The 18,263-nt window shown below is 40.9% G+C and overlaps 1 protein-coding gene across 1 annotated transcript; it reads left to right on the top strand.

The window, feature by feature from the left end:
* Positions 1–11,693: 11,693 nt before the first annotated feature.
* LOC109483496 (collectin-12-like) lies at positions 11,694–17,992 on the top strand. The gene is made up of 8 exons (XM_019786525.1): positions 11,694–11,736; positions 12,180–12,272; positions 13,249–13,368; positions 14,441–14,515; positions 14,965–15,150; positions 15,546–15,839; positions 16,045–16,383; positions 17,982–17,992. The coding sequence occupies exons 1-8, from the start codon at positions 11,694–11,696 to the stop codon at positions 17,990–17,992; spliced, it is 1,161 nt and encodes a 386-aa protein (XP_019642084.1).
* The last annotated feature ends 271 nt before the right edge of the window (positions 17,993–18,263 follow it).

Raw genomic sequence — 18,263 nt, forward strand, 5'->3', positions numbered from 1 at the left:
TGCCAGCCGGCCCCATGGGCCCCTTCTCTCCTGGAGGCCCAGGAGGCCCGGTAGAGCCTGGCTTACCAGCCTTTCCCTCAGGACCAGCCGGGCCAGTGGGCCCCTTTTCTCCCAGAGCCCCGGGCGGCCCAAGAGGCCCGGTAGAGCCAGGCTTACCAGCCTTTCCCCCAGGACCAGCCGGCCCCATTGGCCCCTTCTCTCCCGGGGGCCCGGGCGGACCAGGAGGGCCAGCGGCTCCGGCGACTCCTGTGGTCACATTTCCAGATGACCCAGGTGGAGTCGGTAACTTCAAAAGGCCATTTTCTGCCAAGGAGTGGTTTGGCCCAGGGAGCACGCACATTTCTACAAGACAGATGAGATATGATGCGTTCTTTAGTTAAACAGGGGATAACTTGCTAGCTGAGTAGTTACTGAATAACGGTGGTCAACGTTAGTCAATAGTTACTGTAAACGGTATGTGTATCGGCTGTTATATGGTCAACAAACTTACGTTTCAGCTCGGTTATTTGCAGCTCAGTCATCCTGTTCCGTGCAGCAAGCTTGCTCACGTCATCAGAAAGAGTGCTCACTTTAACTGCATCAAGATAGAAAGAAGATACTAGTAAACGATTGATGACGTCACATGTAGATCACGTGCCCTACGTGACTGGTCAGTAGACCCGGAAGATGGCTGAAGCATTGCCTTTTGGGAATATTTCTAAACCTGGTTTTAAAATTTATATCCAAATTTGAATACATATCAGAAGTAATTGCATGAATGGATGTTCCAATGAAAGAATAATCAGATAAGATATAGTCTACTGTCTATTGTTGTATGTCCTTTCTAGTACATTGATAACTGCATTTATTCCCTCGGAGAATGAACATGTAATAAAGATTCTTCGTCAATAGAATCCTTGTGAGAAAAATTTTCAACTTTGTTAAAGAATATTTGAATAGAACTGTCCACAACTGGAAATGTAATGAATGAATGAATGAAAATGAATGAATTATAATCAGATGACCTAAGGACTACTATCATACGATTGTAATCTTAAATGATTATTTTTCCTGACAAACATCACATCTTTTTGTAACTCCGCGTTGTCAAATGAAATAACTTCTTGCATGACAACTCCGCGTTGTCAAATGAAATAACTTCTTGCATGGCAAATATTGCAAATATCAAAACGGGTACGATGAAAGCAAACCTTTAACCTTTTGTGACGTGTTTATTGTTTGAATATTAGCATAAATTAGCATATAATAGCATAGCAATAAGCGAATTCTAATGATTAGGCGGCGGCACTTCTTTGTCGTGTTGAAACGTGACTCGTTTTGCAATAAATAACACTGCGTGTGGCGTAGCGGCAGAGTGCGCGACTCGGAACCAAGAGGTCCCGGGTTCGAGTCCTGACATGCCACCGATCTTGTGCCCTTGGGAAAGGCACTTTACACGACTTTCCTCACCTTGCTCAGGCGAGTATTGTCCTGTCATGTATTTGTCCCCCATGTTGGTGGCGACATTAATATAAGTGTGCCGTCACCACCTCTGGTGATTACATGTTGGAATAAAAAAAATAACACTGCGATATCGGTACAGTTAGCAGTCTGCACACTACAGAAAAGACCAACCTGCAAAAAATGGAAACAGCAGGACCATGGCCACAGCGAATAAGAGACCTGTGCCTTTCAGGACCTTCTTGCCCCTGTCGAGCCATTTCGTCTTGTTGTCGGCGTCTGCTCCATAGTCTAGTAATAGAAAGGAAAATTATCTACTGTGTTATCCTAGATATCACTTTGGGTAGCATGAACATCATGGCGTTTTTTTTTACTGATAGCTGATTTCTTGTACCCTTCAGGAGAACTGCTTTTAGGAACTGCTCTTAAGGCTACAATAGACTGCCCAAAAATTCTATTAATGTTTTTTTAGTTTGTCAATATCTGCTGAGAATCAACGTCTTCAATTATGGAAGCACTTAAATCATTCCTTACAATATCAACAACAGAGCAGGAGTCATAGTAAATCCTATAAAATGTTGCGTGTCATGTGTCCCTAAGCAGATCTGCTCTTAATAACTGTTCTTAGACTACAATAGACTAGCCCAAAATTCTATTAGTGTTTTTTATTAAATTATCAATATCTGCTTAGAATTAATTTCTGCTAAGAATTATGGAAGCTCTTAAATCATTCCTTACAACATCAACAACCTGGCAGGAGTCATAGTAAATCCTTCAAAATGTTGTGTGTCATGTGTCCCGCAGCAGAACTGCTCTTAATAACTATTCTTAGACTACAATAGACTAGCCCAAAATTTGATTAGTGATCTTTTCAAGTTTATCCATGTCTACTAAGAATTATAATTTCTTAAATTCTGGAAGTTCTTAAAGCATTCCTTACAACATCAACAACCTGGCAGGAGTCATAGTAAATCCTATGAAATGTGTCATGTGTCCCTGAGCAGATCTGCTCTTAATTACTGTTCTTAGACTACAATAGAATGGCTCAAAATTCTATTCGTGTTTTTTTGTTCAGTTTATCAAAATCTGCCAAGAATAAATTTCTGCTAAGAATTATGGAAGCTCTTAAATTATTCCTTGCAATATGAACAACCTGGCAGGAGTCATAGTAATCTTTAGAATGTTTTAAACTCTTTTTTACCTGCTCTGGAGACGTACATCGCGTTTGGTATGTTCGCGGCGGCGTCCGCAAGAGACCTCCAATTAGTCTGGCCTTGCTGCTGGGGTGTGGCGCCTGGGTGCAAGAAAATTGCAACATAAGCAATACTATACAGTGTATTCCACACAAATACAACATTGTTTAGTGTGTATTCATTACCAAATCCATCAGCCATTTTTTTTTCATTTTGGCACACATGAGCACACCGTCAACTAACAAAGATATAGACATAGTCGTAGTCGATTCAAACTATTTGCTTCTGTGATCTGCTATACTGCACCTTTCTTTTTGATAAATATAGGCTTACAAAATAAACAAATTTGGCGGCCTGTGGTAAGAAACAAAATAAGCAACATAAGCATGCCTATGATATGTGAAATGATAATACATGCATTATATGAAGTATTAGAGCCTTCAAATGTACAATCAGATAATCTGAGTAAAGAAGAAAAATATGAAAAGCAAATCTTTAGATTCGGACGCTGAAATTGATATTATTACAATTTTGTTTTATTTGAGGACATCAAATTCTCAAAATGTTCAGCTCATTTGCATCGAAATGCGTCTTTTTCCTCAGCCATGGCTTTAGTGCCCTTGGTTAAATAAACCAGCCACTTTTTCACAAAGCAAACCACTCAAAATAGCGGAAGTCGACTCCAAACCGGCTTCTGTTACCTGCTATTGAACATCACTACATATACTACACCTTTCTTTGCAGAAAATACACGCTTTGAAAGCGAACTGACCATGGTATAGCCGGAATGCCCCCCCCTCCGTCGCAAAATGCCATACACACACACGTCAAGTAGTTAAGGCTGGCGACGACTATAGAAATAACTGCTCAACAGAAGGGGATAGAAAATGAAGACTTGGACAAATTAAGAGAAAACCTGTTACCTCCGGTGTCACCAGTCTGGGACGGCTGCTGCCCTCCCGACATGATGACAGTTGTCAGGTTTCTGTACAGCAAAAACACGTCCTGCACCAGGCACGGCGTTTGTCGACTGACTAGCGAAGCCTGACTAACACCCACGCAGTAATTACAATTACAGCTTTACATAACGAAATTAAAAGAAAAGGATAAAAGCGCTTCGTATTGAAGTTATCGAAAGCAGTCTACGAATGCAATCATTTTGTTTCTTTAAAGTAGAAAGATATGCACACCACCTACGCATTAACGAAATTGAAAGAAACGATGAAAGAAACCTATACATAATAAATAAGAAAGTTTCCCTTTGATAAGATAGAAAACTTTCGTTAAAACGCTTAATCGTCTTAAAAGCTTAATGTTCAAAGCATCCTAGCGAAAAGGGTATACGAATGCAATCATGGCCTTTTAGAAGTAAAATTACAAACTTATTGCATGCTAACATCTACAGCTGTAATGAGGAATAAAGTTAACATAAAAACTACAATTTGGTTGTAGGGGAGTTAAAACTTTAATTCGTCCCTTTTTAAAAACAAAACCTCGACTATTCTTCAAGTCACCTGTGAGCATTGGAATACAGCACTCAACCAGGTGCATCATCCCGGGTACACTCCACATATTCCACCGATAACATATGCACCTGGTCCTCCATTTGTAGATGTCATGCCTGCCTAACCACTTAGCCATACCTTACTGCCTTTATTGTTGTTTGTATTTTGTATATTGTATATTTTTAGTTCTGATATTTAGATGTATCTTGATGTATTATTTGTCTCGGTGCTATGTATCTCTGTTGAGGCACAACCAGGAGCCGGCCCCGTAGAGAAACCAGCTTTCTGTTGCCGGCTCTTCACAGATTTTTTTTTTAAATCTGTGAAGCCCAATAAATAAAAAAAATAAATCATTTTTTCCTTTATATTACCTTTTGCATCTTTTCCTGCAACTTTATATTGCCTCTATACCTGGGATTACTTAGATGCTTCTCAACGTGTTTCCCAAGAATTGGAGTTAGACATCAAATACAACTGTTAAATGGGTAGGAACATTGGATCATAAAGTTTAGCTCTTTGTCACAAATATATTTTGTCATCCTGAGCTTAAAAGATTAAATGCTGTATTTGTCTCAGACTGTAGCAATCCTAGCATACATTGCTTTCAACAAAAACACAAAGTAAAACATACGCTTAATAGTACAAAGCTGTATATGTCGCTTCTCTACATCTTCCACGACTGTATCATTATATCACTGAAATGATACATGATTATTTTCCTTGATTGATACATTATGCACGGTTAGCATTCATCAATCCTTTTCTACACTCTCAATGAATTCAAATAGCATAATAGCAAGGTGAATACTGACATTGGCAAGAAATCTACATCGTACAGTTCACACATGACAATACTTTTAGAAATGCATAAATGCCAAGTATTCCACCAATTATTAGAAAATTATGTTCTCATCCCACAATACGTGGTCTTATGTACATGTAAGGCAGATTAGTCTCAAAGTATAGATGTTGTTATATAGCACTAGATTCCATATGTTGTACCTTGTACAGTTTTCGTGCAATACAGTTACATTTGCAATATAATTCTAGCTTCCACCTGCCCATTTTCGCATCTTACTGGAGCCGTTCTTTAGTGGTGATCAGAGTTCGACTGGTCGCCTAGGTTCAGTTCATTCTGAATCTCTAAAACTAATAGATGGATACTACAAGTTGATTAACATTATAAACATGTTAAAGTACCTCTACCATCGCCAATTACTTGATTATGATAGTCATCATCCATGGATGACTCATTTTCAGCATGAGAGTCTAACCGAACAAACTTTTGATACCATGAAGTAACCAGTTTGCTTACTGAGTCCCTTCATTGAGCCCATCTGCCTGTTGACGTGTTTTAAAGAGGACCGTCCGGGAGCCGTTCAGCAGTGGCGGTCAGAGGTCAGCCTGACGCCTAGGTCTGTTCTGTGGGAGAATGAACGGGATTGCCGTCATTTTAATAATCTCCAAGCAGAGGTTTCGGTTCATTTTTGGTGCGTTTAGAGGCTCTTCATCGGGGTTTGGATAATTTGGAATCTTTCATGGGTAGAAAAAATTCCAGTGCAAAAAAAGAAACCCCGATAAAAAACGTCTGAAAACATGCCAAAAATAACCCAAACCTCTGCTTGGAGAGCATCATTTTAACACCGTGTTCAAACAAAGACAAGGACAACAGACATTATTTCCACTTGGGTTAAGTGAGGAAATTCGTGTGCCTTTCCCAAGAGCACAAGGTCAGTGACAGGGTTCGAACCCAGGACCCCTCGGTGTGTTCAAACACACGGGCAACAGACATACTCATTTCCACCTGAGTTAAGTGAGGAAATTCGTGTGCCTTTCCCAAGGGCACAAGATCTGTGACAGGGTTCGAACCCGGGACCCCTCGGTGTGTTCAAACACACGGACAACAGACATACTCATTTCCACCTGAGTTAAGTTAGGAAATTCGTGTGCTTTTCCCAAGGGCACAAGATCGGTTACAGGGTTCGAACCCGGGACCTCTTGGTGTGTTCAAACACACGGAAAACAGACATATTCATTTCCACCTGAGTTAAGTGAAGAAATTCGTGCCTTTCCCAAGGGCACAAGATCTGTGACAGGGTTCGAACCCAGGGCCTCTTGGTGTGTTCTAACATACGGGCAACAGACATACTCATTTCCACCTGAGTTAAGTGAAGAAATTCGTGCTTTTCCCTACGGCACAAGATCGGTTACAGGGTTCGAACCCGGGACCTCTTGGTGTGTTCTAACACACGGGCAACGGACATACTCATTTCCACCTGAGTTAAGTGAGGAAATTCGTGTGCCTTTCCCAAGAGCACAAGGTCAGTGACAGGGTTCGAACCCGGGACCTCTTGGTGTGTACTGCGAACCCTCTACCGTTACGCCATGAATGTTTCAATGTTGCTAATAAATATTACGTTCAGGTAAAAAAAAACGTACCTTACCCTGGATGCCAAACTAGTATCGGGCCGTTAGCCGTTTTCCTTCGGCAGCCAAGAGCCCTTCGCCCGCCTGCCTAAATTACCGCTACGGGGGAGTTGAGCCCGGGGGGGGTTGGCTGGCCCTTTACTCGTTGTCCGGCCAGCCAAACTCCCCCCCCGGGTTAGACTCCCCCGTAGCGGTAATTTACACCAGCGGGCAAAGGGCTCTTGCGGCCCGGACAACGAGTTTGGTTTCCAGGGTAAACGTACCTGGGATGACTTGGCACATGAAGGGAAGCATGCGAAAGCAATGCAGGTCGTCCAGAAGTACTCTGCTCTGTCGGGGTTGTGAACAAACAGGACGCAGTTTTCGTGATTCCTGTCGTCCGGCTGACCGGAACCCCACAGGGTGAAGGCCCCTAGGAGGGGTGCCGTCTATCCACTCGAAGGAAACCCTCCCGGCGCTGGTCGTGCAGCCCGATCCAGTAATTATAACGGTGGGCTCCGCTGAGAAGAAGGTTGGCCAGGGCGTTTCGGGGCATGGCGAGGGTGCCACCGTTTAGATAGCAGGTCTCGGCCGCTTTGGTGAAGGTCAAAGGAGTGTGGAACATCTTGTAGCAGATTCCGTTCCCGTTCCAGAAGCCTTCGGGGCAAGACACTGAACATACGAAGTTCATAACATCATAAGTTTCTCAATAATGTTATGCTATAGATATTGGTGCGCCAGCCACTTTCATTTTATGTTTATGGTATACTTTATGTCATCTCTATGTGTACATTTGTATTATGTTTTATGAGCAGCGGATTTACATAAGCACAACAAGTGCTTCCTATCCAATGCTCAAAATCCAGGTGAATAAAATAAAAAAAATAATAAGTTTCTGATACCAGCCCAGAAAAGGACAAGAACCAGTCATGCCTTCAAATACATGTATAAGAATTATCAACCAATAATTGAGATGTTCAAAAACTCGTATTTTGCAAGCACCATCGTTAACTGCAGTTAATGTGCAAAGATAGATTTGTGTAACAGGTTGTCCGTAATTTATCGAATGAAGACCTTTACTGCACATTTCTGCCACACTTGGCTAAGTACAGGTCACAACAAAACAAGATGAATGGACACGGTTAACAGATACAAAATTAACTGACTATCGTTATATAAATTCAACTTCTCCTCGCTTTTCAGTTATTGCAGAAATAAACGTACAGATCTGTTTTTCGACAGGTGGTTTGTCTAGTCGCATAAGGAATATGAATTTTTCTACAGTACTTAAGTGTATGAAATAGGGGAATAGGTGTTGTACAAACATATACATAGCTATAGCTAACCTTCGATGCGCTTGCACGGTACGACAGGACCAGGCGGCCCAATAGGTCCAGGTGGCCCAGGAGGCCCGGTAGACACATTACCAGGCGGCCCCATTGGTCCCCTTTCCCCTGGTGCCCCAGGAGGACCGACAACCGCAATGGAATGGGTATCTGAAAAAAAACCGTAACGGTCGTAAATTGTAAATAGAGTGAATTGTCATAAATCATTCATTTTCATTTCATTTTATTTATTTATACAGGTTAGCATATCGCCATTTTGGCGCTTTTCAAAGCTTCCTGTGACATACATAACATAATAAAAGGTAACTTAAGTACAATCAAAGGGTAATAATAAACGAAACGGAACAGACTAATAAAGTACATAAAACATACGAAATAAATATGACAAATGGTATAAATAATAATGGAACTGAATTTGCATATCAATGTCTAAAAGCAAAATGGATTCGATAAATGATATAAAGTTAAGGATTTTTACTCTGTGATAGGAGGATAGTCTTACACGCTACTTACGTTCCACTTCGGCCAGTCGTACTGAAATCTTGTTCATCTCCCCAGAAAGTATGCTCACATTAACTGTATAAAAAAAAAAGAGAAACAAGACTGGTAATGAAAACATACGTTGCCATGGCGACGGTGGTTTCTGTTAGGGTTATTGTTTACATGGTACTGCCATCATTTCATGATTTTGAGGAAGACTTGGTACCTATACAGATACAGTGCACTCCTCCCCTGAGTGTATAGTGAATGGGCCCCGGAGTTACAGAAAGTAGGGCCATCTGGGGCAGAGAGGTCTTAAAGGTTTCCAGGAATGTGGGCATAGATGTGGGTCAGAGACATGCCTGTGGACATTCCATTCCTGTGGACAAAATGCCTGTACGATTCCTAGAATTCTTGCGAATTGCACACAATACTGTACCATTACATTAGGCTCCTCCCTGAGACGTCGCCAAAAAGGAAAGTCGAGCTTGCTACGCTGTATACCAATACTTAAAAATGTTTTCCATATGGGTATAACCTTAAACGTTTCAAGTCTAAGGCCAACAAACATCTGTCCTCACTGGCTGTACAGTAACCCAAAGCATTTGAGTGGCTCTCATGAGCTTTGTTTTGTGGTGAACCATGAAGTAAATAAAAAATAATAATAAAGCAAGAATTTTGAGCTTGCAGCGCTGCCTAGACCTCTGCTTGGAGAGTACATTAGTCACAATGATGCTTTGCCAATCGGGTACTGCCTTGAATTGGCACCGTAGAATCTGCTTGGAGATTATCTTTCTCAATAAAAAACTGACCTGCCACGAAGGGAAGTACAAGGGCGATAACCGCGAAGACGAGCCCGCCGACAGTCAACCAGAACTTCTTACACCGGTGGGACCACTTGGTCTTGTTGTAGGCGCTTGGGTTTGCTGTTAGATGAAACAATTGCAAAAAAACGTATTTTTAAAGGTAGTTATTTCAAACGTACACCAATGTAGGTCTTTTGCATAAAACGTACATGAAAACAGAAATAGGTGTTGTGGGCCTGTGACACATAACCAAATAGGTGTGTAGATTTATTTGGACTCGATTTAAGCTGTATCTTTGTTATATATTATGTCTGACCCTTTATAAAGTACCTCTTCCTTCATGACCTACGTGAAAAAGTGGCCTGCAGGCCAAATTGTGCGTCTCATGAATAGACAAACAGGCATGTGACAGAAACTGTCGAAACAACGTAAATAATCCAAGCAACGCAACTGTTCCCATTTTTAAAATATTTGAATGAACTTTTTTTGTTTCCAGCAATATTTGCCCTCCAATAACCCTTCGAAAAAAGACTGACATCTTTGTAAGTAAAGAATCCATGAATAAATAAATGACCAACATTGCATGAATAAATGAATGAATGAACAAAAATAAATGAACAAAAACGGAGCATTGTTGTTATTGAATAGTAAAAAGCATTTAACACAAGTGAGCTGAAAACATGAAAAAGATACAGGTAAAGTAACCGTTTCTAGAAAGTGTTTTACCTGTGCTGGAGACGTACATCGGGTTTGGTATTTTCGCGGCTGCGTCAGCAGATGCTCTCCAATCATGATCAGTCTGGTCTTGCTCCGTAGATGTGTCACCTGGGGCTAAATTACAAAGTAAAAATATATCAGCACCGTCGCAATTTGAGTGTTAAGTTAGCTCAAGTATTGAAGGCTTTTTTAAAGGCTTAAACTTGAAATAACATGATTTTCAGTAAATCACCAAGACACAGACATGAAACAGAAAAAATACCGTATCAAACAACATTGTAATCGCACACGATTAAATTTGTAGAGCTTACAACAGAACCCAACTAGCAGGGACTCCAGTAGATTCATGCTGAAAAGTGCAGTTCATTATTGAGAAAACAAAGTACGCCTGATGCTGGCAAACTGCGGTACAACATGTATGTTGTGTGTGTTTTGTATGTAGTTAAGCCTTGCCATGTTGTTACGTTAGTAGTATGTAGTTAAGCCTCATCACGTTGTAGTAGTATATGTGTATAACGACTCCAGGAAGATTAGCATGTGTAGAAATTCAGTCTGTGCGTACTAATGGAGATCGGTTTAATAAACAGAAAAACAAAATTTACCTGCTCCAAAGATGTGCGGCATCTTGTTGTCCAAGATACACCCGCGGCGGCGGCGGCGAAAAGAATGCCAATTAGCCTGGTCTTGCTGGTACCTTCCGGGACGAAAGTAGCTGTCCAGGAAAATGTTTTATTTATCCATGCAGGAGACACAAACTGGATGTACAGACTAGGTCACTCTGGTGACGTCAATCACGCTTGTTGACTGGACTGCACGTGCGGGTTTCCATATTTGGGTCGGCTTCGAGAGAGTTCGATCGAGAATTCGAATATTCGATCGAGATTTCGACCGATCGATCGAGCGTTCGTTCGAGAGTTCGATCGAGACAGAGAGGATGAAAGCTCAGGATGACAACATAAGGTTAGATTTGAGACAAAGAGCTAAACTTTATGATCCAATTCTCCTAACAATTCAACAGTTGTATTTGATGTCCAATTCTTGGGAAATACATTAAGAACCATCTACGAAATCCCAGCTATAGAGCCAATATAAAGTTGCAGGAAAAGATGCATAAGGTAATGAAGACCAAATTAAAAATGATGCAACTGGCTGGGTGCTGGGTTCGAATGCTCACAGGTGACCTGAAAAATAGTCGAAGTTTTGTTGTTAAAAAGGGACGAATAAAAGTTTTAGCTCACCTCCAACCAAATTGTAGTTTCTATGTTAACTTTTTTTCTCAATACAGCTGTAGATATCAGCATGCAATAAGTTTGTAATCTGTACTTCTAAAAGACCATGATTGCATTCGTATACCGTTTTCGCTAGGATGCTTTGAACATTAAGCTTTTAAGACGATTAAGCGTTTTAATTAAAGTTTTCTGATCTTATCAAAGGACACTTTTTGTTATTTATCATGTATTGGCTTCTTTCATTTTTGCAATCTTACTGATTTAACTTATGCGTGGGTGGTGAGCTAATCATTTTACTTTAAAGAAAAAAATGATTGTATTTGTATACTGTTTTCAATACCTTTAATATGTAGTGCTGGCGACCAAAATGATGACGTGTTTCGTAGACTAGTTAGTGAAGATATATACTGTTGTTTATCAGATATATTTTGCTTTCATCATTTTTTTTTCAATCTTTAAATATTTTCGTAATTACTACGTGGGCGTTAGGCAGACTTCGCTAGTCAGTCGACAAACGCCGTGCCTGGTGCAGGACGTGTTTTTGCTGTACAGAAACCTGACAACTGGCATCATGTCGGGAGGGCAGCAGCCGTCCCAGACTGGTGACACCGGAGGTAACAGGCTTTCTCTCGATTTGTCCAAGTCCTCGTTTTCTATTCTTTTCTAGTGAGAAGTTATTTCTGTAGTCGTCGCGAGCTTTAACTACTTGTATGATCATGACATTTTGCGAGGGAGGGGGGCCATTCCGGCTATACCATGGTCAGTTCGTTTGCTTTCAAAACGTTTATTTTCTGTACGTAGTGATGCTTAATAGCACCACAGGCCGTTACCCAATTTGCTTATTTTGTAAGCCTTTATTTTATCAAAAGAAAGGTGCAGTAGTATGCCAGATCACAGAAGCCTGCCAGTTTTGAATCGGCTATGACTATGCCTATATCTTTGTTGGTTCAATGTGTGGTAAAGAATGGCTTTGTTGATGAATACACACTAAACGGTGTTGTCTTTGTGTGGAATACGCCGTATTGTATTGCTCATTTTGCAATTTTCTTCCACCCAGGCGCCAAACCCAAGCAGCAAGACCAGACTAATTGGAAGTCTGTTGCGGACGCCGCCGCAAATATACCAAACGCGCTGTACGTCTCCAGAGCAGGTAAAAGGATTTCTAAAAACTATTCATGAGTCCCTTCGTTTTTTTGTTTTTTTGCTGCTTTGGTCTTTTTATGGGGGGGGGGGTCATGATTTACCACCGTTACTACTGTGAAGCTGTCTTTGTTGTGAGCATGGGTTCAAACCATACAAAACGATTTCAGGGCGGCAAATCAAACAAAAGGCTTTGAAAAAAAAGCCAGGTGAGATGTCCCTGTCGTTTTTGGGGTACCACCCATAAATAGCTAGAATCAGCCCACGGTAGAAAACAAGAAACCTTTTTCCGTCAGTGACATCGCATTTTTGTCTCACAGATATCAGTACGTATACTATGCATATTGTCAGTCCCTTCCAACTTTCAAAAGATATCTAAAAATTGACCTGATAGAGAAGCCATCTGCCACTTCTTGATTTGCTTTTGTTTTCTTATGCTCTTTATTTATTTTGTGTTAGTATTGCTTTCTTATGTTTATACTTTGCTCTTATGCATAAAAACTTGATGATTTGACTAATGGAATTTTTTTGTGTTCAATTTGACATGTTTTTGATAGTCTTACTTTGTTGTTTAGTCAATTAGTTAGTTAGTTCGTCGTGTTAACTCTATATTACATGTATTTTGTATCTATTTTGACTCAATTTGTTTCGTTGTCACTTTTTTTAAAAATACACGTGTGTAAAAAGAGGTCATAAAAACAATTGGATTTTAGGAGAACCCAATCGATAAACCCTTAGGTTTCTTGGGTTCTCCCGCACATTTCTTTGTACATATTCATTACATACTGTTTTTATTTTTATGTGCAAACTGCCAATAAACAATAAACAATAAGGGATAGGATTGATTCAACTTACTACATTATATATTATAAAAGAATGAGCAGAAATGGACAAATCCAGTTTTGCCGTCCTAAATTTGCACTGAAGGTCTTTAAAAAGGTTATTCTTAGTAGATGTATTATTCTTTTTCTATCCTCCACCGCTAGACTACACGGATGGAGCAAACACCAAGGTAAAGAAGTGCATCCACCTGTTCAAAAAGTTCATGAAAGGCACAGGTGTCTTCTTTGCTGTGGTCAGCATCTTACTGTTTCCATTATTTGCAGGTAGGTCTTTTCTATAGTGTGCAAAATGCTGTTTGCTTTTGTTGCACATGTTGTTTAGTTCTTTGTATGTGCTTAATGCATGAAATTATTGTTGTTGTTAAAATCGTAATGAGGACACTGACAGATAAAATACATTTCATCTTCCACTGCTCCCTCCGTACAGTATTTACAGAATTTTTCGCCTACAGGCCGTTTCTTATATCTTCCTCTCTCTATCTCTAATGTGTGGGCGCTTAGTCTCATTTTACATAGAGATGACCTTAGCTCAAAATCAGGGTGATGCAGATATGTTTCCACATTGTAGTCAGATTTTAGTTATTATTGTCCTGTAAAAAGCCAAAAGAGAATTTTTAGGATGTTAAGTTTGTATCGTTTGAGAGAAGTCCATATGGTATCTCGTTATATTTCTTCCATTTTATATACCCCTGAGGCCACACCAATTTAATTTCTTGGTTAACGGATTTTTCTAGAAAAATAATGGAGCGGGGGGCGAAAAAAACAGGCCTAGGCATCCTATTTTGGCCCAAAATGGTACGATAGGAGCCATGAAGTCAACACACCGGGTTGGTTCAAAATTTAAACAATGAATCCTGAACTTTTAATGATACCACTGCATTGAAAGATGGAATAACTGTAACAAGTAGGAAGAAAAGGGCTGTTTTCAACTGTTCAGGGCTAAATATGAGCATTTTGCAGTTGATTCTACATTTTGTTTGCAAATCAGAAAAAATAAAGCGGGCGAATCCGTTAGCCAATAAATTAAATTGGTGCGGCCTGATTTGGACAATGCTACTTAAAGTCTTTATCAATTTTTCCATGAGGATTCGAATGACATTAACGTCTATATTACTAATTATTCTTTCTTGATTTCATTCTCTCTCTTCCTCTCTCTCTCTCTCTCTCTCCATTTTCTTTTATTCATTCATTGCTGCTTCTATTCAAATTTGAAGAATGTTATTCAAATTTTTCATCCGGACTAAAACCACGGAAGTCAATGCATCATCAGGTTAAATGACCAGTCACGTGACCTACATGTAACGTCATTAATCGTTTGTTTTCTATCTTGTTGCAGTTAAAGTGTTTGATGACGTGGCCAAGCTAACAGCACGGAACAGGATGAGTGAGCTGCGAATAACCGAGCTGGAACGTAAGTTTGTTGACATGATAGTACCTTAGAACAGCCGATGCACATATACAGTAACTATTGACTAACGATGTCCAACGTCATTTAGTAACTACTAAGCTGGGTGGTTATCTCCATCTCCTAGGAGGTCTACCGTTATCAGTAACTTACTTCCTAACTAAAAAATCTAACGAAGACAGTATTGCCCCACCGTTAAAATTCTTAACGGTCGACGTCCTGGGAGGTGGAGATAACCTACTAGCATAGTAGTTACAAAATAACGGTAGTCACCGTAGTAGTAGTGTTAGAATATTAAAATACGCTAGAAGACTTTGTTGTCCATCACAAGGTCACGGTATGTCTTTTTCTGTATCTGGTAATAATTAATGTATGCCATTATTTTTCCAGCATCATTTTTTTCAGTTTTGCATGTAGGCTGTTTAACTAAAGAAATCATCATATCTTCTATGTAGAAATGTGTGTGCTCCCTGGGCCAAACCACTCCTTGGCAGAAAATGGCCTTTTCAAGTCCCTGACTCCACCTGGGTCATCTGGAAATGTGACCACAGGAGTCGCCGGAGCCGCTGGCCCTCCAGGCCCGCCCGGGCCCCCAGGAGAGAAGGGACCCATGGGGCCGGCTGGTCCTGAGGGAAAGGCTGGTAAGCCTGGCTGAAGAGAGTATATATCTTTATTTAGAAGGTCTAAAGTAAAACTTTTACCAACATTTTGTTGTCCAAACAGCGTCTCATTCAGTCGTTAGGTAAGAGCTATTTTGCAACAGACATCCAATTCACATGGACTTCAGCTTGCATATGACATACATGTTTAGCTTTAATTTAAGGCCTCGATGACGGGAAAGTTGTGTGATATTAATAGGTTTAATTTACTATCTCACCATGCCTGATGACATGGTCTTTTATTGAAGTGGATGGGACGTGGGAGAGGTGTCTTCACCTGTACGTATGGTCTCACTCCCCCTCCACTTGACATGTGGAACATTTTGATCAACAAAAAAACAAACAAACAAGCTAATGTTTTATTATCATCATTTCAGGAACCGATGACAAGGGGCCCATCGGGCCAGCTACTCTTCCTCTACCTGGACCCCTGGGAGAAAAAGGGTTCTTGGGACCAGCTGGCCCTGTGCCTACCAGGCCTCCTGGGCCACCAGGAGAAAAAGGGCCCATTGGGCCACCTGGCCTAGTGTCTGTCGGGCCTCCTGGGCCCCCAGGACCCGTTGGGCTGCCTGGGCCTGTGTCTGTAGGGCCTCCTGGGCCCCCAGGACGCATTGGGCGTCCTGGTCCCGTTGGGCTGCCTGGTGCTGCCGTACCATGCAAGCCCAATAAAGGTTAGGCCTATATTCTTTTACCGTTAGGCCTGTGTTCTAGACCTATATTGTGCTGTTGGGCAGCAAACGACCCTCTTCCTGTCAAATCTACCTCCGCATAACTCGTGTCGCTTCCCGAAAAAATAACGCCACCGCCCCAAACGCTACCAAAAACATAATCTTCTAGTGCAGGTAATGAATGCATTTTATGTACGCCCTTTCCCAGTATCTTGTCCCAGAGACTTCTGGAACGGGAACGGAATCTGCTACAAGATGTTCGACACCAAGTTGGACTTCAGCGCCGCGGCTGCGAAGTGTCGTCGACACGGCGGCACCCTCGCCATGCCCCGCGACGCCGTGGCTAATGTTGTCCTCAGCTTTCGCCTGGGAACCAACCACTGGATTGGGCTGCACGATCGGTACTGGGAGGGGCGCTTCCAGTGGATGGACGGCACCCCTCTCGCGGGCGGCTACCGCATGTGGAAGCCCAATCAGCCGGATAACAACAAAGGGATGGAGGATTGTGTCCACATCCACGATGGATATTGGAACGATAACCCATGCAGTACACGCCTACCCTTCATATGCCAAGTCATCCCACGTACGTTAACTTTCACGCTTTAATACCAGACATTGTAACGATTTGGCAGTAATGCACACCAAAAACCAACAAAGAATGTTCACCGTGATGTCCAGGTTCCCCAATATCTGGAACACTTTGGACAGGAGTTTACAAATTAATTCGTCTTTCTTGAACTTTAAGAGCACTTTAAAACAAAATTTCATAACTCAACATTCAACTAGCTTAATTCCCCATTAGATAGACTTCTTTATGTTATTGTAGTCTCCATACCTCTTGTTTTGAATCAGTGTTACTTAGCTTCTCCATTAGATAGTTTACTTTGCTATAATTACCTTCGCCAAGAAGGTTATGTTTTCAGGGGCGTTCGTGTATGTGTGTGTGTGTGTGTGTGTGTGTCTGTCTGTCTGTCTGTCTGTCAACACGATAACTTGAGAAGGCCTTGATGGATTGTCTTGATACTTGGTAGATGGGTAGGTCTTGATGAGACCTCAAAATGATTAGATTTTGGACCCCCTAGCGGCTTGTTATGGTACTGCAGCAGAACTTCCGGTTTTGATATCTCAAGATCCAGACATGCTATGGTGATGAAATTTGGATGGTAGGTAGCTCTTGTGCTGGGGAAGAAGTGACGTGAGTTTAGGCCCCCTAGCGGCTTGCTCTAGAACTGCAGGGGGGTTTAAAGGACAAATGTTTAAAAGAGGATAACTCAAGAACCGATTGATGGATCATCGTGATTTTTGGTATGTAGGTAGCTTAAGTGATGCTTGACATAATGATATTACAATTATGCGAATATTGATGTAATTTGCATAATTAATGAGGAAATTCTATAAATCAGCTGCATTCCATGATAGGAAGTTCAAGCTTGTAACATATGTTATTAAGAACGAGAGAAACACAGGCAAATATTGATTATGCAAATGAAGACTTAATTTGCATAATTAATGAGAAAATGTTATAATTGCGTAGTGGTAACTGCCTGGAATTTCATACTTGGGGTGTTTGAAAGTTAAGTGAAGGTGAACATAATTAAACATAACTTATTCAAATAAGGACCATATTTGCATAATTTATGAGAAAATGGCATTCTTTGTTAAGATAAGACTGTCTTTTGGTGGAGAATATGATCAACAGACTGATATAATTCATGCAATTGAGGATCCTACTTGCATAATCAGGGTGATTAGTATATTTCTTATTCATAAAGGCTAACATCATTTGGCGAAGGTATGAGATCGTGGAACTCTAGTTCTGTTTTTAATTATTTAATTGCTAACTTATTTATGCTTTGTTAATATTTTTGTCATTTGCCTTGTTTGTCATTTCAAGTATTTCAGTTAATATGTGATTATCATTTGTTATGCTTAAAGGAGGAGGGCTTGTATAAGCCTAATAGGCTTCCTCTCTTCTCCTGCACAGTGTTTTTTGTATATTGTGTTTTCGTGCTAACAACAATAAATTGATAATATGCATCGTAGGGCTTTATGTAAATATATAGCCAGGGGCATTAGACCAGTAATTCATTTCCCATTAGACAATTGGACACGATGTTGATGGCAATCCCGTTCATTCTCCCACAGGACAGACCTAGGCGTCAGGCTGACCTCTGACCGCCACTGCTGAACGGCTCCCGGACGGTCCTAGCCTCTTTAAAACACGTCAACAGGCAGATGGGGTCAATGAAGGGACTCAGTAAGCAAACTGGTTACTTCATGTTATGAAAAGTTTGTTCTGTTGGACTCTTATACTGAAAATGAGTCATCCATGGATAGTTTATTGCAAATTCGTGCCCGGAGGGCTAATTGCAAATTAAAAACATAAAAGAACAATGAAACGTAGTAAAAAATAACTAAAATCTACAC

This window comes from Branchiostoma belcheri, unplaced genomic scaffold, assembly GCF_001625305.1.
Source record: "Branchiostoma belcheri isolate BF01 breed outbred unplaced genomic scaffold, Haploidv18h27 scaffold65, whole genome shotgun sequence".
Lineage (NCBI taxonomy): Eukaryota > Metazoa > Chordata > Leptocardii > Amphioxiformes > Branchiostomatidae > Branchiostoma > Branchiostoma belcheri.